The sequence below is a fragment of the Dipodomys ordii genome, unplaced genomic scaffold, assembly GCF_000151885.1.
Source record: "Dipodomys ordii isolate 6190 unplaced genomic scaffold, Dord_2.0 Scaffold212, whole genome shotgun sequence".
NCBI classification, from domain to species: domain Eukaryota; kingdom Metazoa; phylum Chordata; class Mammalia; order Rodentia; family Heteromyidae; genus Dipodomys; species Dipodomys ordii.
In genome coordinates, this window is record NW_012267428.1 from 403,075 (window position 1) to 426,915 (window position 23,841).

General features: G+C 39.4%; 1 protein-coding gene across 1 annotated transcript in view; it reads left to right on the forward strand.

Annotated features, from left to right (window-relative positions):
- Positions 1 to 23,841, forward strand: part of Dnah6 (dynein, axonemal, heavy chain 6) — a 195,288-nt gene that overhangs the window by 95,646 nt on the left and 75,801 nt on the right. Inside the window, exons 31-39 of the mRNA XM_013035434.1 lie at positions 1,207 to 1,762; positions 2,838 to 2,960; positions 8,216 to 8,398; positions 8,967 to 9,110; positions 11,894 to 12,115; positions 13,322 to 13,469; positions 16,345 to 16,502; positions 17,849 to 17,980; positions 22,623 to 22,794. Coding sequence (XP_012890888.1) covers positions 1,207 to 1,762; positions 2,838 to 2,960; positions 8,216 to 8,398; positions 8,967 to 9,110; positions 11,894 to 12,115; positions 13,322 to 13,469; positions 16,345 to 16,502; positions 17,849 to 17,980; positions 22,623 to 22,794 — 1,838 coding nt within the window. The remainder of the gene's footprint in view (positions 1 to 1,206; positions 1,763 to 2,837; positions 2,961 to 8,215; positions 8,399 to 8,966; positions 9,111 to 11,893; positions 12,116 to 13,321; positions 13,470 to 16,344; positions 16,503 to 17,848; positions 17,981 to 22,622; positions 22,795 to 23,841) is intronic.

Sequence of the window (23,841 nt, forward strand, 5' to 3'; positions counted from 1 at the left end):
GAGGGATAGCGTCCAGGCCCAGAGTTCAGGCCCCAGAACCAGACCCCCCCCCAAAAAAAATACATAAAGTATTTTACCCTTTTACATTTATATAAATGACTTTATGAAAATGTCTATTTCTCATTAAGTGTTTTAAAGAGAAGCCAAATACAGAAGCCTATTTTTAATACACATTTCTTTAATTACTAATGTTCTTGAGCTTCATTTGCTGTGTTTATTGGTCATTTGTATTTATTGTTCTTAGAGTATTTTTCCTTTATGCTCTTCTTTGTGAGTATCTATAGGTACTCATAGCTTTAATCTGATATAAACATTAGAAACATCTAGATCTGTCATTCTCTAAGTTATATATAAACGATTTTATCCTACAAAAGTTTATCTGTCTACTTTAATTTTTTTCACTTTACTAACTTTTAATTGCACAGTTATAGATTTTCTGTCTCTTCTTTTTTTCTTTTTTTTTTTTTGGTCAGTCATGGGGCCTGAACTCTGGGCCTAGGCACTGTCCCTCAGCTCTTCAGCTGAAGGCTAGCGCTCTACCACTTGAGCCACAGTGCCACTTCCGGCTTTTTCTGCTTATGTGGTGCTGAGGAATGGAACCCAGGGCCTCATGCATGTAAGGCAAGCACTCTACCACTGAGCCACCTTCCCAGCCCCTTTCTATCTCTTCTTACCTCTTATCTCTTCTACTCCCATCTAATATTCTTGTCATTTTATGTCTTTACTGTGTCTCAGATGTAGTTATGTACACTTGGTAAGGAGAGGATTTCATTTCTTTCTTCGCATAGAAACTTCTCCTGAAAACTTTCTCATAGAACAGTCCACTTTGCCCTTCCTCTCTTTTTTCTACCTCATACCAATTTTCTATTTCAATTTCCCTCTGGTTTTGCTGAGGGCCCACATATTTTAGTGGTATAATTATTAAAAAAAAACTTGATAAACTCATCACTATAACACATACTATGGGCAAATACAGAATCATAAAACATATCACTTGTCCCCAAGATATCCTTCTATTATACTTAAGAACACTGGCCCACTGTACAAGAAACAAAATCATACAGTATACTGGAAAAAGATGACATTATGGTAAAGCATGTAGAACAGTCTTACTATGTATGCCCAAAGAATCAATTAATTGTAACAAATCTGGAAAAACAGCAATGACAAGTGGTTCATAATTGACATTTATTTTTGTTTTGTCAGCGGAATCATATCTGATCTTTTTCCTGGAGTTCAAATTCCAGAACATGATTATGGTATTTTACAGTCAACGATTGTGGATGTCATGACTGAACAAAACCTTCAGCCTGAGCTGTGTATGGTTAAAAAAGTAATACAGTTCTACGAGACTATGCTTGTGAGGCATGGTGTTATGTTAGTTGGGCCAACAGGAGGTGGTAAGACCACAGTTTACCAAGTTCTGGCAGAAACTTTAGGGAATTTACAGAAACTTGGCATAAACAATCCCTTTTATCAAGCAGTAAAAACTTACGTTCTTAATCCTAAATCAATCACAATGGGTGAATTATATGGTGAAGTGAATAACATAACCTTGGAATGGAAAGATGGTTTGATGGCTCTAAGTGTGAGAGCAGCTGTAAATGATACTTCAGAAGACCATAAATGGATCATAAGTGACGGGCCAGTGGATGCTCTTTGGATTGAAAATATGAACACAGTATTGGATGATAACAAGATGCTTTGCCTGGCTAACAGTGAAAGGATTAAACTCACACCTCAAATCCACATGCTGTTTGAGGTAAATGTATGATCACTGAAGTGAAACCATTCATCAAGTTGGCATGCCTTCAATAGCTTCTATTTTTCTTACAATGATATGTCATTTGTCTGTGTGATAGTGTTTAGTTCATTTAGTGAATATTTATTAGACTATTCTCTTGTAATAGATTATAAATCCTGACCAAACATCAAAAATTATCCTATGGCTCTATGAACAGGAAGTTAATTTCAGCATCTATTCTTTTGGGGTTTTTGGTTTGTTTGTCTGTCTATCATGAGGCTTGAACTCAGGCCCTGGGCACTGTCCCTGAGCTCTTTTGCTCAAGGCTAGTGCTCTACCACTTTGAGCCACAGGTCCACTTCTAGTTTTCTGGTGGTTAATTGGAGATAAGAGTCTTACAGTCTTTCTTACCCCTACCCGGCATTGTCCCTTAGCTTTTTCACTCAAGGCTGATTCTTTACCATTTACACCACAACTCCACTTCTGCTTATAAATTGATCATAAGAGTCTCATGGTCAGCCTTCCTACCTGGGCTATCTTCAAACTGCTCAGCCTCCTAAGTAGCTAGCATTACTAGAATGAGCCTCTAGTACCCAGCTTAAATTATTTCTAAGTTAAAAAACTGTTATATAAATGAATCATCTCACTGTAGTATAAATATTTGGTGAAGGATTGAAAGAAAATTGTGGATCAGATACCGATAGAAAACACTGTGCAAGATACCACCTGGGCATTGTTCATTTCTCAAATATTCATCGAATGCCTACAGTGTTCTAGATATTTAGCTAGGCGCTGAAATACAAGAATGAGGGTGAGGACTAAAGTAAAGAGAAAAAAAAGAACATCAGAAACGCCTATTCCTGGCCATAGGGATTGACAGTATCCTCCTATATTTGTGGGATGTTTGTCACCCTACATTTCACTTAACTTTCTTCTTGCATTTCGTATTACTTATTGCTCTCCCCCTCTCCTCCACGTAAAGCCCATCAGTGTTAACTTAAACTTTCAGAGGTATGAATCATTAATGTTGAAGTTAGATGGATAAGGAAGGTAGTGTGTTAGCTACTTCCTGACCCACATTTTTCAATTTTAGGTACAAGATCTAAAGGTAGCCTCCCCTGCCACCGTCAGTCGATGCGGGATGGTGTTTGTGGATCCTGAAGAACTGAAATGGATGCCTTACGTGAAAACATGGATGAAAGATATTTCTAAAAAAGTAAGTACAACCAGGTATTTCCCCCATATCTCCATCTGTTGGACCGCACAGTGCACAAGTGGCAATAAGTTAAGGTATCATTGTGCTTGACTAAGGGAATTCCATCTGTCCCCCTAAGGACTCTTGGATCCTCCCGGAATGTTTATATAACCCTTGAGTCCACCCTTAACATCTAGTACCTCACCTTGTCAGCCTGCCTAGTCTCTCTCCTACCTGCCCTCCTCTGCCTGTCTTTGCATTTTCCTGAAGACACAGTTGAAAGAGACTGAGGCACTGGAAAAGACTTGCAGGAGGCCTGGAGGTATTAAAAGGAAATTATAATGAAAAGAACATTGAAATCTACACATAGATTGCTTTGTAGGCATGTTGACTTTTCTTATACCCACCACAAAACAGTATAAAAGGAGGAAAGATTTATTTTGGCTCACATTTTCACATTGTCCAGGAGAGCATGGCAGAGCAGAGCAGCTTACATCCTGGTTGTCTGGAAGGGGAAAGGGATGTCTGAGTTAATGTGTTTCCCTGCTTTTCCCCTTTTAGTCCTTCCTTGTCCCCAACCTATGGGATAGTGCAGGTCCTCGATCAGGGCAGGTCCTCTTCACTCAGTTAACCCTCTCTAGAAATGTTGACAATCAAGGTTCACTATTATAGCCTCTAATGCCTCTGAGAACCATTAAAATATTTGTTTTTACTGTCACCCTAATTGCAAGTGTATAAAACCTAAGACACATTCTAACCTTAAAAGCAAGACTCCACCCAAAATGAAGGAAAGCTTCTACATTTTTTAAGTAATTTTATTGTTATAATTATTAAGGTGTTGTTCAGAGGGGTTCACATTTCATAAGTCAGGTAATGAGTACATTTCTTTTCCCCATCCCCCTCCTTCCTTCTTTTCCAGAACAACTCAACTCACAGCAGCCTCTGGACTTTCTCCAGGCTAAACAGGAGTTTCTCTTCATCTAAGATTGACATGTAGTCTTTTGATGTATTTTTTTTCTACCAGGTCATTCCTCACTCCAACAATGTCATCCTTTTCTGACTCCTTCATTCTTAGATATCAATATTTTAAGAATCGTATAGCATCATTTCATATTACCTTTTTAAGGAAGCAGTTCTCAGAACGGAGAGCTTTCATCATGTGCCTCCTTAATATTTTAAACCTTTTTTAAATAAGTTTTTCTTGTGAAAATACTGTACAGAGGGGTTACAAATATTTTAAATCTTCTTGAGGTCACTTTTTTTAAGGGACAGACTTTATTATTCTTAGAGACATTTTAGATTTACAGGAAAATTGCTTACAAAGATCAGAAACTACCCATGTGCTCCCTTTCTTCCAAAGTGTCCCTTGTTTTTAACAGTTTATGGTTTGGGGGTTTTTTTTTGGTCGGTCGTGGGTCTTGAACTCTGAGCCTGGGTGCTGTCCTCAGCTCTTCAGCTCAAGATGAGCGCTCTACCACTTGAGCTACAGCGCCACTTCCAGTTTTCTAGTGGTTTATTGGAGATAGGAGTCTCACGGTCTTTCCTGCCCGGGCTGGCTTTGAACCTCGATCCTCAGATCTCAGCCTCCTGAGTAGCTAAGATTACGGGCATGAGCCACCAGCGCCTGGCTATGGTTTTATATAATGTATAATGTCATCTCTCCACTATTATAGTATCCCACATTAAAATTCTCTCTACTTATTCATTCTTCTTTCTAGCTGTCAGTTGCTAGCAGTCACCCATCTGTTTACTGTCCCTGTAGTTTTACCATTTCCTGAAGGTCATACTGGGAACACACAGTACAAAGCTTTTGTGGATTGGCTCTTTAAAAAAAACTTAGTAACATGCATATAAGGCACTTCTGTGTCTTTCTGTGACTTTATGGCTCATTTCTTTATAGCATTGAATAATATTCTATTATTTGCTTGTCTATTCACCTACTGAAAGACATCTTGAGTGCTCCAGATTTGGGCAATTGTGAGTAAAGCTGTGTAGACACTATCATGCAGCTTTTTGTATGAATATTTTTCAGCTCATTTGAGCAGCTACCAAAGACTGTGGCTACTGGATCAGATGGTACATGTTTAGCTCCGTAAGAAATTGTCAGAATAGGGCTGGGAAGGTGGTTCAGTGGTAGAGTGCTTGCCTTGCATGCATGAAGCCCTGGGTTCGATTCCTCAGCACCACATAGCAGAAAAAACCAGAAGTGGCACTGTGGCTCAAGTGATAGAGCACTAGCCTTGAGCTGAAGAGCTGAGGGACAGCGCCCAGGCCCAGAGTTCAGGCCCCACGACTGGACCCAAAAAAAAAGAAAGAAAGAAATTGTCAGAATAATTTCCAAAGTGACTATACTATTTTCCATTCCCACCAATAGGGGAGGAGATTGCTTCTGCTCTAATACTTGCCAGCATTTGGCATTGCCAGTGCTTTGTGTTTTATATATCCTAACAGGCACATAACAATGTCTTGTTTTCATTTGCAGTTTCCTCAATCATAGATGATTCATATATACTTGTTTGCCATCTGTATATCATCTAATAAGGTATATGTTAGGGAAGGTCTTTGAGCATTTTTAACTGAATTGTTTGTTTCTTAATGTCGAGTGTTAAAAGCACTTTGTACGCTTTTGTGTATGAGCTGGTCCTAGGACTTGAGCTCAGGGCTGAACACTGTTCAGCCACAATTCTACTTCTGGCTTTTTGATATTTAATTGGAGAAAAGAGTGTCATGGACTTTCCTACTCTGTGCTAGCTTTAAACAGGGATCCTCAGGTCTCAGCCTCCTAAGTAGCTAGGATTACAGATATGAGCCATCAGCACCCGGCTCTTTGCACATTTTTATACACTCTTTCATCAGATTATATCTTTTGCAAATTTTTTTGTATATGGGTTGTGTTTTTATTCTCTTTAACAATACCCTGATTTCTCTTCAAATTGTATAAACCTTTCAACTTTTATTCTCTTTTTTGTTTAATAAGTCTTTTATTGTGAAAATACTGTACAGAGGAGTTACAGTTACATGAGCAAGGTAATGAGTACATTTCTTATCAAGCATTGTCTCCTCCTTATTCTCTTAGTAATGTCTTTCATATAGGATTCTAGACATTCATACACAGTGAAAACAAAGAAGGTTATCTAAGGGAGGAACCCAAAGACACAATGTCTCTGTGACTCTGATCAAATAAAATAATATTTACCAAAATGAATTCCAAAACAATAATAATAATGTCTTTCAGAGTTTGGGGGTTTTGTGTTGTTGTTGTTTTGTTTTGTTTTGTTTAATGTACCAGTCCTGGGGCATGATGAACTCAGAGCCTGGGCACTGTGGTTTTTGTACTCCACCAGCTGAGCCAAAACTCCTCTTGTAGTTTTTTGGTGATAAGAGGCTCACATGGGGTTGGGAAGGTGGCTCAGTGGTAAAGCGCTTGCCTTGAATGCCTGAGGCCCTGGGTTCGATTCCTCAGCACCACATAAGCAAAAAAGAAAAAAGCCGGAAGTGGCGCTGTGGCTCAAGTTGTAGAGTGCTGAGGGACAGCACCCAGGCCCAGAATTCAGGCCCCACGACTGGACCCACCCCCCCCCAAAAAAAGAAAAGAGTCTCACAAACTCCTGCTCAAACTCGCTTCAAACCTCAAGGTTTTATCTTTGTTGCTGTTCTTTTTAATGTACTTATAATGTACTGTGTGATTTTTTTTGTTTCTTTGTATGTTCTTCCCCATGGTATGTTGTCACTGTATTTGATTCCGATGTCCTGCATCTTGTATATACATTTTTCTAATTTGGGGAGGGGAAGGAAAATAACAAAATGCTGAACTAAAGATACTGGATGACCCATTGTAGCAATGAAATGTACAAGACAGTGTGTTGAAAATGAACTTTACAACTTTGCGGAGAGGGGTAGGAGAGGGGAGAGGGGTGTTGGGGAGGTGGGGAGGAAAAGGATAGTAGGGGAAAAATAAAGGAGGGTATAACAATGCTCGATAGAACATGGACTCATTACCTTGCTCATGCAACTGTAACCCCTATGTACAGTGTCTTTGCAATAAAAATATATATTAAGAAAAAATAAATAAAATTCATTTTTAAAAAAAAAAGAAAAACAACCCAGAAAATTAGGCACTGAGACCCAGATAGGCATCTATATTCTCTAGAGATGGATAATATTCAGCTTCACTTGGGCACCTAACTGGTAGTTATTATAGCCATTTTAAACATTGAGACTAAAAGATTATAGGAGAATTATTTCATAGTCAATAAGATCTGGTTCTATTAAAAATTGAGCCATGGTTTCCCTCATTTGTAAGAACTAGAATATTTCTATGATATACTTAACAAGATCTCAATAACCCAATTGTTACTCGCATAGGACCATATATAATGAAGCGTAACAACATGAACTCCAAGAATCAGAAACAAGAGGTACTTTTTATATCCTGTATGTAGTTATTCTTTTTTTTTCCTCTTTTAGTTTTCTGAACCTTATGTCTTTTATATAAGTTTATCCAATCTTTGGAAGGGAAAGGGAATCACAGAAATAGCAGGACAACGTATGAACTAATGCAACATTGATACTGATACTCACTTGACGCTATGCTGGAAATGAACTTTACAACTTTGGGGGAAGCGGAATAGGGATGGGTAAAAGGGAGAAAATGAGGGATGGGATAACTGTTTTAAAACAAATGTACTCATTATCTTACTTATTTAACTGTAACCCACTGCTCATCATCTTTTCAATAAAATTTTAAAAATATAAAAATAAAAAGCCTCAATCCTCAGATCTCAGCCTCCTGAGCAGCAAGTATTGTGGGCATGAGGTCTCCTGCCAAGCTGAATTTATATTTCGATCTTTGGAAATTACTTCTTCTACTTTACAGAGATGTTGAAAATGCCGTCTTCTATCTTCCTTCTTGTTCATTATTCTTAAACACACAAAAAAATCAGCGTAAAGGATTGTCAAAAGTGTGTGAAACATGCATTTGTAGCTTAAGAACTCATTATAAAGTGAGCACCTCTGTACTCATTTCCAAACCAAAAGGCAGAAAATCCTTAACGCTGCACTGCCTCCATGTGTCTCTTCCTAGGCATGCATAGACGGTAGCCTCCGCATTTGTTTCATATTTTGTGAGGCTTATATCCTTAGGCCAAATGAGATAAGCCTCACAAAGTATCTCATTACTGAATACTTTGAAACGTACAGACTTTAACCAACCTCTTTCTCGATTAATTTATATATTTACTCTGGTCATTTTAAACTATTGTTTGTTTCATTTTCAGCTGAATGAGGAAACTCAAGAATACATACTGAACCTTTTCCAACGATATGTGGAAGATGGGTTACATTTTGTCAATAAAAAGTGTAGCCAAGCCATCCCGCAAGTGGACATCAGCAAAGTTACAACGCTCTGTTGCTTGTTGGAGTCTCTCTTGTTTGGCCAAGACGGATGTAACTTGGCAATGGTATGAAGGTTTTGTTTACAGCTGTGACACAAGGAAGATGGAATTATGTATAGTTTTTTTTTTTTTTTGCAAATAAGTAATTCTAACTTGTCTGTCATTTGTTTTAAAATCAATTTTTCAGGGGACTAATATCGATGATTAGATGAGTCCTCCATTCAATTTTCAATTCTCCTGTAGTCTATAGCACATTCTTAATACAGTATATTGTCAGTCTGCTTAAATGCTTTCATGCAGGCCTAAAGAAGTTCTAATAAACAGTTGAAAGACAACTTCGGCTATATTTCCTACTTCTGCCCTAGATTTTTTTTCTCAGTATTCCATTATGTAGATAAGAAATCATCCTTCTTTGAACCATTGATGAAACAATACACACGCCCACTTAAAGGTGTGAATCTCAATAAAGGAAAATGTCTTCAGACATCACTATTCAGAATTATTCTTCTGCTAATATATAAAATATTAACATAGTCTTTATCCTTTCAGAAGCAAATGAAACTGATCAAAGATGATATGTCAACTTTTCATATTCTGTTATTTATGGTTGCTAACATTGCCTTTCTTGTTCCAGGAACAAATGAAACTGAACTCTTTGATATGTCAGACTTTTGTGTTCTGCTATTTATGGTCTTTGGGTGGAAACTTAACTGAAAACTACTCAGATTCTTTTGATACATTTATTAGAACACAGTTTGATGATAATCCTGATGCCAGGGTAAGAATCAACTGCATTTAACATCATAATTTGAATTATTAGAATTAAAGTTTTAGGTGAAAATTTTTAAAACTTTGATTCTAAAAAAAGTAGTTTACTGAGAAGTTTTTTTAAAAAAAATTAGTCACTTTTTCCAGCCATTGATAACATTTATTGTATTTTTCATCATTTAGGAGTCATCCAACCATATGAAAAAATAAGGTGCAGTCTCTAAAATCTCTCATGACAGATGAACATTAGATTATAATTAATAAGTTTATCTTTGAGTGCTTGGCAATTCCGAAACTTTTTTCTAGTCCCTAATTTCATAGAGTTTCCGTTGCAATGAGGGAGTCAGGAAGGAACGAACCGATATGCAATACATTGGGTGGTTGTGATATGTGTTGCAGAGAAAACTAAGGCTGAGTAACAATGGGAAGGAGCGCCAGGGTTCTGTGGGGGGCTGGGTTATTTATGATGGGTCCACTTTAAAGTGGGATTCATAAAGACATATTTTTATAGAGTACTGAAGAAAATCAAGAAATTGCTAATTATTTAGGGAACAAGAATTCCAATTTAGAAAAAAATAAGTAAATGTTTAAAAGGAAGGGAAAGTTAGAAGGAAGGGAAAGTACGAAAGCCACCACTACTCAATAATGCACTTGGCAATTGCCGAGTGGAACAGTAAGGACGTTAGTGAGGTCAGAATGGAATGAGCACGTGAGCACATGGAAAGAAACGAGATTCAAGAGGTGAATGTAGAGGAAGCAGAGTATGTAAGACCTTGTAGATGGTTGTAAGCTCTGAAGAGATTTTCATTTAGCTTTTCTTCTTAGGTAGGGATGGCCATTGCTATTTGGTGACCAGAGGATATTTGTCAGAGCAGAACAAGCTCCTGTTTTGGTATCTGAGCAGCAGCAGGAAAAATCCAGATGTGAAGTCAGATTCTTTCTTCTGTCTGCAGATCCCAGTGAATGAGCTGTTGGATTGCTGTTCCTTTTTATCAATTCAGGGTCTTACAGTCATGTATTACTAGTCATAATTTTGAAAGTGTTACAGATTCTTCTTTTCTCTGCTCACCTCCCTACAGCCAATAAAACACTGACTTCAGTGAATTTTATCTCCTAAGTGTTTTTTTTTTTCAAATAAGTCTTTTTTTGCGGGGGAGGAGGTCCGGTCATGGGGCCTGAACTCTGGGCCTGGGCGCTGTCCCTCAGCTCTTCAGCTCAAAGCTAGCGCTCTACCACTTGAGCCACAGCACCACTTCCGGCTTTTTTCTTTTTGCTTATGTGGTGCTGAGGAATCGAACCTGGGGCCTCATGCATGGAAGGCAAGCGCTCTATCACTGAGCCACCTTCCCAGCCCTCAAATATGTCTTTTCTTCATCTTCACTGCCTCTGGATATCTTAGGTTGATATTACTTCTTTCCTGGGCTATTAAAATAGCCTGTTTATTGTTCCCTAGACTTTTATATAGTCCATAAGACTCATCTCTACCAATGCTTTTAAAATTACAGGTTGCAATCTATTAATTGGTCATGAAGTTAAGTGAATATGTCACAACCAGGTGTGGTTTTTTTTTTAGTGAAAAAGCCACAAAATAACTTTATACTACACTGTCATATAGACCAGTGCAGTAAGGCAAGGACCAAGAGAAATAAAACATATAAACACCAAAAAGGATGAAGTAAAATCATCACTATTTGTAGGAAACAACGATGAATATGTCAGAAGCCTTTAAAGTCTAGAAACAAATTATTAGAATTAATAAATAAGACTAGACATGGTGATGTACACTTATAACCTCAGCACTCAGGAGGCTTGAGCAAGTTCAAGGCAGCTTGGGCCATAGAATAAGTTCCCAACTTGAAGATACACATATGTGTATGTACTATGTCACCTGCCTTTGTGACAATAATAAACTGTATTAGAACTCCCAGATATTAGCTGCAGTGTTTATACCCCATGTGGATCTACCTGACCATTGGAGGTAGAGATTTGGTCAACTAGCACTTGTTCCTAACACAAAGAATGGTATTTGACACAGAGTATGACCCTGGAAATGGAATTAAATTGAAAATGTTCTCAGGGTAAAGTGGCACATGCCTAGAATCCCAGCACTTGGGAGACAGAGGCAGGAAGATCAAGCGCTTGAGGTCTGCCTGAGCTACATAGAGAGTAGGAGGCCAGTCTGGGCTTACATAGCAAGACACTGTCTCAAAAAAAATTATACTTTATAATTCCAGCATGCAATTTTAGTAATTAATGTATCAGATGTTTTCATTTGTTGTGCTTCATGATGATGCTTAAATAATTAACCTTGGGCTGAATGCCAGTGGCTTATTCCTGTAATCCTAGCTACTTGGGAGTTCTGAGAACAGGAAGATCGTGGTTCAAAGCAGCTCAGGCAGAAAAGTTTCCCAGCCCTCTTCTTAACCCATAGCTATGCACATGAGTGCATGTCTAGCATCCAATAACTACAGTAAGCCTAAAATAGGCAGATGTAGTCCAGACATATGCCTGAACAGGAAGCAAGAACAGCCAGTGAAAAGTGGGGCTTGGAGATATGATTTAACAGTAGAGCACCTACCTAGCAAGTACAAGTCCCTGAGTTCAGATCCAAGTACTGCCAAAATAAAATAAAACGCTGATATTTAATTATTTCTGTATAATTAGAAAAGAAATCCAATTCCATTTGTATTGCATTTCCACATGAGTATATCTATTCCTATAGAATGTACACATGATTATATGGGCATATGTCAATATTGTCTATTGAAAGTGACACTTAATTTTCCACTTCAGCTGCCCAGTTCTGGTGACCTGTGGAGCATTCACGTAGACTTTGACACCAAACGGATGGATCCTTGGGAACGAATCATACCCGCCTTCAAATACAGTCGGGATGTTCCATTCTTTGAAATGCTTGTCCCCACAACTGACACAGTGCGCTATGGGTATTTAATGGAAAAACTACTTGCTGTCAAGCATTCCGTGTTGTTCACTGGGATCACTGGAGTGGGCAAGGTAGGAAACTGTATCACACCAGAATCTCTGTCCACAACTGATGGTGCGGTGGGCTTAGAATTAGTCACAACAGAAATACCACATTATTGTGTAAAGGAAATACTTTTAATTGTATGACTTTTTCAGGATGAATATAGAACTGTCATATATATATATATATATATATATATATATATATATATATTAACCTGCAATTATCTCAAAACTCTTCAGTGTCTGGATATATTCTTGGGTTAATATTACATAAACTAGAAAACCTTATGACTAAGGTTTATGCTTAGAAGATTTTATATTCTGCTCCCTTGATGTTTTTCTGGCTGCTATGCACTTGTTGGGTAAGAATTGACCAGAACAGTTTATGTCCCCAAAAATAATATTAATGAAGGTCAGTCTGTCCCCTTTTGCCTGTGTATTTCTACTTGACACAGGAATGATGACATTTTAATTCTTTTGTAAAAAGGAAAGGGAAAATACTCATTGTTCAGGTTCCTTAGTTTTAAAGGATTCTGCAAAACAAGGATTTACTGTTTGCCCCCTAAATTACTCATATGAAGTTTAAGCCAGGCAAGGTGATTCACATCTATAATCTCAGCTACTTGGGAGTAGAGATCTAAAGGCTCTTGGTTCCGGGCTAGACCATACAAAAAAAATTAGTGAGACCCTGTCTCAACAAACAAGCTGGACTTGGTGATTCACCACTATGGGAAAGGCACAGATGATAGAATTATGGTTCAGGGCAGCCCCAGGCAAAACATGAAATATTATTGGAAAAATAACTAAAACCAAGAAATGTCAGGGGTAGAGGTCAAATAGTGGAGCAACTATTCAGAAAGTAAAAGGCCCCTGAATCCAAACATTAGTACTAGAGAAGGAAAAGGAGAAAGAAGAGAAAAAGAAAAAGAATGAGGAAGAATTTGAGTCTTCTTGTGACTCATTATCAAATTAGCTTGGATCACAGTGACCAACATGGATTTCAGAATGAAACTATACAGGTTTTGCTGAGATTGGGCTCATTAGTATGCCTCTTTGTTTCTAATAAATGTAACTAAATAGAATGTCCAGTATGAGAAGATATTTCAGTCTAGATGTAACCTTTCTCCTTTTATACTGTTACTTACCCATTGTACTAAATGATAAGTACTGATACAGACTGGTGCAAAATACGTGACTGAATGTGAAATTGATTGACATATTTTTAATTTAAAGTCTGTTATTGCAAAAGGATTGCTAAACAGAATTCAAGAATCAGCTGGCTATGTCCCTGTTTATCTAAATTTTTCTGCTCAAACATCATCTGCAAGGACACAAGAGATCATTGAGTCAAAACTGGAAAGAAAACGAAAAAACATTCTAGGTAAGAATGATCATTTCAGCTTGTCCCACACGAGTTATTTATTTAACCAATAGATGCCAAAAAAAAGTCCTGTGCACATAACAGAATGGCAATGGGATATTATATTTATAAATGAAAAGGGTGTCTTGGTCTGACTTACGTTGCTATACTAAATACCTGAGACTGACTCCCCTGTAAAGAAGAGAGGTTTACTTAGCTTATAATTGTGGTGGTCTAAGATCACAGTGAGTCAAAGATAAGGAAACAAAGGACCTCTTCTTGTCTTACTGTTTTCAGATGACTCTATTCTTTACATCCTATGTGGTGTGTACACATGCGCATCTGAGGGAAGGTAGAAGGAGGGCACAGAATCAGTGAAAAGCAGGTGTAAAAAAACGCAGCAGAGGGGTCCATCAGCTGCACTGGACGTTGAAGAAAGTGAACTAAGCAACTCAAGGGTGGTGATGGTAGGGAGGGGACAAGAGAAAAGGAGGGAACAGCTGGTACTAAGCAAAAGGAATGAAATGTACATATCATGCAATATATGTAAAGGTAGCCCCACTGTATATCACCTCTAACATAACAATAAAAAATATTTTTTTTACAAAAAGATCACAGTGAGTGCCCAGTACTCTGTAGCAAAAGCCTATGTAAGAGAAAGGAAGAGAGAGAGCAAGTTGGGAAAGCCACATTTGCTTTGCAGCATCACACCTTCATGATAGTCAATCCAGTCCTGTGAGAACAAGAACTTATTTCCTCAAGAAAAGCACCGATCCCTCTTCACAGCCCAGCACTGTACAGTGAAGAGCAGGCTTCAACATGAGTTTTAGTGGGGGGCAAACCATAATTAGACCACAGCAAGGAAAAGTCTGTTAATAGCATGTTTTGTGTGCTAAGTATCTACAGATCTTGCTGCTAACAGGCAAGCCATCTCTCTCATCACCTTCAGCCAAAACATCGTCAGCCTTTTTTTGGGGGGTCCATTCGTGGGGCCTGAACTCTGGTCCTGGGTGCTGTCCCTAGGCTCTCCAACTCGGGGCTGGGAAGGTGGCTCAGTGGTAGAGCGCTTGCCTTGCATGCCTGAGGCCCTGGGTTCGATTCCTCAGCACCACATAAGCAGAAAAAGCTGGAAGTGGCACTATGGCTCAAGTGGTAGAGCACTAGCCTTGAGCTGAAGAGCCAAGGGACAGCACCCAGGCCCAGAGTTCAGGCCCCCACAACCGGAAAAAAAAAAAAAAAAAAAAAACCTAGGCTCTCCAACTCAAGCCAGTTCCGGCTTTTTTTTCTTTTTGCTTACGTGGTGCTAAGGAATCGAACCCAGGGCCTCAGGCATGCAAGGCAAGCACTCTACCACTGAGCCACCTTCCCAGCCCCCATCATCAGCCTTTTTTATGCCTCCCCCTCTCTCCTTCCAGTATCTGTAAACCTAAATCTATGTTCTTTTGTTGAAAACCAATAACCTTCTTTACATCTGGCATCAAGCATGAAACCATTTGTGTTTCTCCACTCAGCACTTTCAGCCATGTATTGTTACCTCCAGGTTTCTGCCTACATTCAGATATTTTGAGTCTGGGTCAATTTTTTAAAAAATCAGCCTTGAACCTAATGTAAAGCTCACCCCCCCTCCTTTGTCATAAGCCAGGTTTGTGACTTCTGGAACTGGAGGTGGAGGAGGATAGGAGTTTTCTGCAATGGGAGAAGAAGGAGACAGGTGTCTTCTCCCTTCCCTGATGTCTATGGAGGGCCTCTTATCTCCTGGCTAGAGCAGGATAGCCATCCATGCACTCTGGGCTGCAGGCTTTCAGGAGCAGGCTCTTACGAGTGATTCCATAAAGACACTTCACCGGTGAGGTATCAGTCTTACAGCTGACAGGTTTCCTGAAGATGAGGATCAGAATCTCATCCTCCACTCAGTGGCATAGTCCAGTAATACATCCTCCAGGCTCTGGCTTCAGGTTCCTCTTGCCCAGCCCACAGCCCTGCTGGGTGGCCCACCCAGAACTGCAACTTAGGTACATTTTCCTTCAAATGCTTTTTTCCCCAGTCACAAGGCTTGAACTCTGGGCCTGGGTGCTGCCCCTCAGCTCTTCAGCTCAAGGCTAGCACTCTACCACTTGAACCACAGTGCCACTTCCAGTTTTCTGGTGGTTAATTGGAAATAAGAGTCTCATGGACTTTCCTGCCAGGACTGGCTCAGATCTCAGCCTCCTGAGTAACTAGGATTACAGGCGTGAGCCACCACTGTCTGACTCCTTCTTAAAGTCTCCCGATACCATATTACTTGGGGACCAAGACTCAACATGAATTTTGGTGAAGATGATCACATTCAAACCATACCAGTTTGGTCTTATATTTTCTTTTTTGTTGTTGTTGTTCTTTTTTTATTGTGAAAATACTGTACAGAGGGGTTACAATTACATGGGCAAAATAATGAGTACATTTCTTATCAAGCATTGTAGCCTCCTCCTTTGTTTCCCCTTCCCATCCCTTACCATTCTCCCACCACCCCACCCCACCCAATCCTCCCTGATACCCCCCCCACACCAAAGTTGTAAAGTTCATTTTTTGACATAATGACTTGTACATTTCATTGTTGCAATGGGTCCACCTGTATCCCTATTTAAACAATTTGGTTTTCCCCTTCCCCTCCACAAATTATACCAACATCAAATACAGTAAAAGCAGGGGTTATACTGTGGGGGAGGGACATACAAAGCAACAAAGTGGTCTTATATTTTCTAAAGGCAAATCATAATTCTTTTTTTTTGGCCAGTCCTCAGGTTTGAACTCAAGGCCTGAACTCTGTGCTCACAGCTAGCATTCTACCATTTGAGCCTCAGCACCACTTCCAGAAATCATAATTCTTGAATAAAAACCATTCTGTTTCTTTCCACAGGAGCACCAGGAAATAAACAAGTTGTGATATTTGTTGATGATTTAAACATGCCCCGACTAGATCGCTATGGCTCTCAGCCTCCAATTGAATTACTTCGACAGTATCAAGATTTTGGTGGATTTTATGACAGAAGCAAACTCTTTTGGAAAGAAATCCAGGTTACTTTTGGTTTTAAATTTCTTGGTGTGTTCAAATTTACATAACAAAGGAAATATAGTATATTTTCTTGCTAGACTTACCATAAACAAAATAACAAACTGGGTAGCTTGAACTAGTTTCTCCATCTGACAGATGACTGTGGATGGTTAAAAGCCCAAGATCAGATGTCAGCAGTAGTTTCTTCTGGTGCCTCTTTCCTTAGATTACATGTGGCCATCTTTCCTTCTTTACATCAATTGATTAGTCTCATTTCTGTGACTAATTACACTACAACCTAGACTAGGAAGTTAGAAATAGGTTTATTAAACTCTGTGCAGGTGGCTCACCTTTGTAATCCTAGCTACTCAGTAGGCTGAGAACTGAAGATCAGGTACCATTCAAAGCCAGCCCTGGCAGGAAAGTCTGTGAGGCTCCTATCTCCCATTAACCACCCAAAAGCCAGAAATGGAGCTGTGGCTCAAGCCACAGTAGAGTATCAGCCTTGAGCAAGAAAGCTAAGGGACCCTGAGTTCAAGCCTCACTACTGGGGCATGCATACACACACACACACACGCACACGTGCACACACACACACACACACACACACACACACACACACACGGAAAAGAAAGAAATAAGTTTATTTTGGTTCATAGTCCTGATAAAGGACAAGGGGCCCCATCTGGTATCACCTTCTTGCTGGCAGAGCCTTGGGACAGTTCTGGGCATTACATAGAGAATGGGGTGTGTATGGCTCTGTATGTATGTATTTGTTGCGGGGGCAGGGGGGAGGGGTTGTTCTACTCTCTCTCCCATCAATATTCAGTAATGAAGTCTCCACTCTGATGTGAAAGATACTACTCCTAAGAACTGGAGGTATGGTTCAAGTGGTAGAGCCCCTGCCTAGCAAGCACGAGGTTCTAAGTTCAAATCCTAGAACCACCCATAAAAAAAGTTGAACCAATTTCAAACTCTTTCACTCCTCACCATGAGGATCAAACCCTGACATGAATTATGGAGGAGACAGAACACTCTAGATCTCCTAGGAATATTGAAAGGGGGCAAACTGGTCATGAACTGCTCTCCACACACCTATACTCTGTTCTCCAGTCTGCAGACAGCTGAGGGACCTTTCCAAAAGGCAAAAGCAAAGCTTTCTGTGTTGCTAATCCCCTTTATTTGATCTTGATCAACTTGTTGAACCATCCTGGTTTATTTTTCTCATCCATGGTCAGAAGGAATAAGTCACTTCATGTGGACAAAAATGTAATACACCGCTGGCTCCTGACAGATCCTTAAAAAACATCAGTTCTGTGCCCTGCCATTGGGAAGGGTCAATCTCATCTCTTCTTCTCTCTGCATGCAGGACGTAACCATCGTATCAGCCTGTGCGCCTCCAGGAGGCGGCCGCAACCCTGTGACACCCCGCTTCATCCGTCACTTCAGTATGCTGTGTCTCCCCATGCCCTCGGAGCACAGTCTGAAACAGATTTTTCAAGTGAGTGTGGATTGAAACTCAGACAGGAGTGGAGAGGAAAGCCTATATTCCAAGGCTGCCACAATCAAAGTGGCCCATTGTGTTTCTGGGGATCACAGGTCCCTCCTCCCTGAGCAGAAGGCAGGTGACGATGATGAACACCGGGAGAACAACTGGCAGCTGTTTGCATCGTTGCCTTTCATGTTTGTCTTCTCAAAGGTGGTTTTACGAATGCAGGAAGGGGTGTCCAAATATGACCTCCACTCTGAAGGAAGACTGCGTAGTAAGACCTTCCCTGAAGCATTCTGCATATGGTTCTGTGTGTGTGTGTGTGTGTGTGTGTGTGTGTGTGTGTGTATTTGATAAATGAGACGTTATTTTGAACAGAATGATGGGAGACCGAATGCCAGGTGGTGGAGGAAGATGAAATTGACAAGGAAGAAGAGATTTCCAGAACAGGAGGTGCTTGGGTTGAATACAGTTACAGAGGCAGAAAATAGGAATAAGTGTGCAGGGAGAAGAAAACTGCTCTGAAGAATCTGACTTTGTCAGTAATTGCTCAGTAGTGCAGGAACTGCATGCGTCTTTACATTTACTGACATTGGCCTGCTTTTCCAACGGAGGCTCTCTTGAGAGGAGAGAGAGGCAGAGCCAGCATGTACTCAATATTGGGTGCATGGACAGAAGTTTTCTGTCCAAACCACCTAAGCTTTATCCATAGGGAATTATTTTGAGTGACTAGGAAGTTGTTTAAGAGCTTAAACATATATACATATAATATAAATGATATATAGTTTGGGAGAGTGCTTTAGAAAATGAAAGGATGGGCACTGATTTCCTATTATTATGCATAAAGGCCTAATACATGCTTAATAGATCAAAGCATGAAGGAACAACAGGGTACATCAGACATTAATAGAAGGGGGTGGCTCCAACTCAGAGACTCATGCTCTCATTTTGGCTTTTTTGATGATTTCTGGTACAAACATGAGCCACCAGTGCCCAACAATAGGATGATTTTTAGGCACATCTACCCATTTTTATGATTTTTTTTATTTTTTGGGATCCGGTCGTGGGGCCTGAACTCTGGGCCTGGGCACTGTACCTCAGCTCTTCAGCTCAAGGCTAGCGCTCTACCACTTGAGCCACAGCGCCACTTCCGGCTTTTTTCTTTTTGATTATGTGGTGCTGAGGAATCGAACCCAGGGCCTCATGCATGCAAGGCTCTACCACTGAGCCACCTTCCCAGCCCCACCCCCATTTTTAATAATCTTTCTACTGTAACTATATTTGAGGTTCAAAGTGCATGTTATCCAGACTCATTCTTGCGAGGTGATGAGTGCTGGGAAGTGTCCCAAGTAGTTTGTGCCCGATTTTTAAAAATACTGAATTTGCAAATTCTTCCCTTTCTTAATACATTAAAGCAAATTTGGGGGTATGCCTACAAAAATGTCATCTAAAGCACCTCAATTAGAAAGAAATGTGTATAATCTGGGTTCCTGGAAAAGGAATTGTCTTAACCCTCGGCTTTTTGATGGGTTGTCACATCCATGGAAATGTGTCCCCCGTGGGGACATCCTGCAGATGCATCAGAGCTAAACACTTGCTGCCGTGGAGCTGCCTTTGCCCATTGTGACTTACAGACTTACAATGAAAATGCACACCACCTCATGGGAAGAAATAGAAATGAAGTATGGAAAAACTCAGATACTCTGAGGTCACTGGGTAGGAATGGATTCAAGTGGGGACACATATTCCTCTCATTACCAGATTAGACAGTATATTTTAACAGTAGAATGAAAGGGCTCACTACAGGCTCATGCATTGCAAATGTCATGTTTAATCACAACCTATGACAGAAGACTTTATAGTTCCCCGCCTTGTCCTTTGTTATTGAATGGAGGAGGAACCTGGAGGTAACTAAAATTAGAAAAGGAAAATCAATAAGTTAAAATAACTTTGTTGTTAGGAACACATATATAAAATTGATTTATTTCTATCACAGAAAGAAGCCTATGGATCTAAGAATATATGTAATATGTATATAAAATATATACACATATAATTATATGTGAAGTAATGTATGTAAGGTTTAATCACCTATTACTTTTTAAATGGTCAGTGGTATGATGATGTCCTTTCTTTGATTATCTGTTGCAAGTTAGTTCAACAATTCATATATGCAGAACAAAACCTAAGTCACACTTTGCACAGATTTGGAATATGCTTGCTACAGGTGACTTCGGAACCACAGTTCATATATGCTTGTGAAAATTTATGTGGCAAAATATTCATCTCTGTATATTTTAAGGTTAAACTAAACAGCATACAACAAATTTAACTGATGTCATTTAAAAAATATACTTTAAGGGGCTGGGAAGTTGGCTCAGTGTTAGAGTGCTTGCCTTGCATGCATGAGGCCCTGGGTTTAATTCCACAGCACCACATAAACAGAAAAATCCAGGAGTGGTCCTGCGGTTCAAGTGGTAGAGCACTAGCCTTGAGCTGAAGAGCTCAGGGACAGTGCCCAGGCCAAGAGTGTGTGTGTGTGTGTGTGTGTGTGTGTGTGTGTGTGTATGTATACAATATATACAAAATATATATAGTATACAGTATATACTATATATATATTGAATACAATATATATATATATTGTACAAAAATATGTATACTATCCTCATGTGAAAGTATCCTTCCCTAACTGTGAGAATTCTGGTTCTAGTTTGTGTGCATATTGTGTGCAAAAGAAGATCTTTGCAAAGTTGTCAAATGTATCATGCAAGACATGTAAGGCAACTACCAAGACATGGTTTTTAGTAACCTCGATGATAATGTATTAATTTTATCTTGGTTTTCTTTTTTTGAGGGGACACTAGTTTTTTTGGTTTGGGGTTTTTGGGGGGAGGGGAAGGTTCCTGGTGTTTTTTTCCTTTTTAAAATTTCTTTGACAGAGTCTCACTGTGTAGCCTAGGCTTGCCTCAAACTCTTGATCCTCCTACTTTTTAAAAATACCTATGAATGTCAATTTAGCAGATATTCATTCATTCACTAAACAGGTATCAGCTGAGCATATCATATGAGAGATACCAGTGCATCATTTTAAACAAAATAGGTGCCATCTTCATCCTAATGGAGCTTCTATCATGGAGACAGATCATGACTGAGTTCTATAGATAGATGCAAGAGTCACTAATATATGTGCTAGAAACTGTTTGCATCCAGAATAGACATGCTGGAATTTCTATATTTGTAATATATAGTATATACATATATATAATATACATATATATTCCAATTTTTCTATATTTTCATCAACTTTGGAGATTAAGGTTACATTTATAATTTTGAGCAGATGCTCCTGCTCAAAATACCACTCATTTTGGGGTATCCAAAAGGAGAATCCTCAGAAAGACAGTTTCTAAAATTCATTAAGTTGCTAAAAACTAATTAATGCCCAGCAAAAGGTCCACTACAAACAAATGCTTTGATCTATTTCAAAACATCTTGTGTGTGAGACCCAAATCCAAAATCACTAACGTAACTGTCAAGCAATCTGCCAAATGTGTTCATGTGCACTGTGATGACTTTTTCTATCCTTCATAGGATGGTGATGAGAATGTATTTTTTAAAACTACAATGATTTTTCTGAGCTTCAGAGCTAGGAGGGGCTAACTCTACTCAGGTAGGGGAGGGGCTAGCTCATATTTAGGTACTTTCAAATTGTAATAAGCTATGGATTCCCTGGAAGAGACTAATGAGAGGACTTATTTTGGATCGGGATGTCAAGGAAAGCCTCTCTGCAAATATTGCAATACCTAAAACTTGACAGATGAGAAAGTACCTATCTAGCAGAAAACCATATAGGCTAGGCACTGGGAGAGAGGAACAGGGAGTGTGGAGACTGAGAGAAGGAGTATGGGCAATTACAGCCAATGTGGATGGGAATAGGGAAGGAAGAGAAGAGGAAGAGGAGCCTGGAGAGGTTAACCATTAGGAGAGCTGTGATGGATTTGCATAAATAAAGGGAGACAGGGGAGATGAAATGGAAGAGGACAGTCCAGTGAGTGAAGAGAAGGGCATGAAGAAGACCAGATGAAGAAGAGGGAAGAAGAATGAAGTAGTCAGGGGAAACAGAAAGAAGCAGGTGGATTCAAGAGATTGTGAAGGACAAAGAATGGTAGGTGTCATCAGACATCCAAGCTTCTGATCTGAATGAAGAAGATTGGGCCATTAACTGAAGGGGATGAAAGTCCATAATTACAAGTACGTTGCATGAAAATGGAAATCTATAGGCCCATTGATCATTTGCCCATAAAAATCAGAGACAACATTTCATTTCCAGATTAGTCTGTGCCCTTCCAACAGGACTCTCTGGATTCACATCAGGAAGGAGAGTAAACCACTTGAGAGTAGATCCGAGGTGTATTCACAGGTCATGTATATGCCATTCTAAACAGGCACTCTAAACAATCACAGAAGAGGGAAGTGAGCCCATTCTCGAAAACATAACCTCAAATGAACAGAAGAGCTTTCACAGTCAAGATATCTTGGAGTTAAAATTTGACTTTTTAGTTATTGATAGAAAATAATATTAAATCTAGAGTATTTGAAAGATAAGTGTATGGTTAAAAAGAATGCTCTAATGTTATGCTTTTGGTTCTAGGCCATCTTAAATGGCTTTCTAAGTGACTTCCCACCAGCTGTAAGGCAAACTTCATCAAACATTGTAGAAGCTGCAGTTGAAATTTATAACAGAATGAGTGTTGATCTCCTACCAACACCAGCCAAGTCCCACTATGTCTTTAACTTGAGGGATTTATCCAAATGTGTGCAAGGTAATGTATTAAACCCTCTTTCTCCGATCTTCACCCTCAATTGCACCATTGCCCCCAAATCTCTCCATGGAACCATATATACACAGGTGTCTATGTCTTACCTGGAAGTCCCATAGCATGCCTTTCCCCCCTCTCTCCCCAACCCAAGCTAAACACCATAGATTTTTCAAACCCCACAAATCCCTCTCATTTCTCAGTCTCAGCTGAAGAATCATCTTTAAGTGAAATGCTAGAAAGAATTGGACCACAACCTCGTCTTTATAGAAAGTCAAACCTGAAAAAAAAAACTTTTCTAATATCTAAATCAAACCCTTCCCCTTCTTTTGTGTACAGTCACTAACTTAACTGCACTGTCATATACTTCACCCTCTGACTCTATCCTGTCCTTCTTATTTTATACCATTTTAATTTTCTTTTCTCAATAAAGATTCAAACAAGCCAAAGCTAAAGCATGTGCAATGTATGCAAAGTAGGCTGAGAGAAAGCTATCAAACACTTCCATAAAAGCAATGTCTAAGCACTCTGAAGTCCATTTCTGTTTTCCATTGTCACCAAAATCCAACTCATTACCTTTGGTGCTTTAATAAGGCTGAGAATGAACTAGAACACAGTGGTCCAGAGCAGGAGCTGAGACTTAGCTTAAAAACCTCAACTACCTGCACTACTCTTCTTTCACACTCTATTCTCCCAAGTTCCAATCTTTCCTGTTCACAGTCTCAAAGCTCAGTGACTGTTTTCTTTTTCCTCCTTCAAGAACTTAGAGACAACACTCAAAGCTGGTGCACCAACCATCCTGTCATAGGATGACACTGACATATTCCATGCCCACCACCAATGAAATCTTCATTTCCTGTATCAGCAGTGTGATTCTTGAATTCATAAACTCATTTTTCACAGAAACATTAGAAAATGGCTTTGCTTCTTTTTATTTTTTATTTTTTATTTTTCTTTTTATTTTTTTTTATTTGTGAAAATACTGTACAGAGGGGTTACAATTGCATGGGCAGGATAATGCGTACATTTCTTACCAAGCATTGCAGCCTCTTC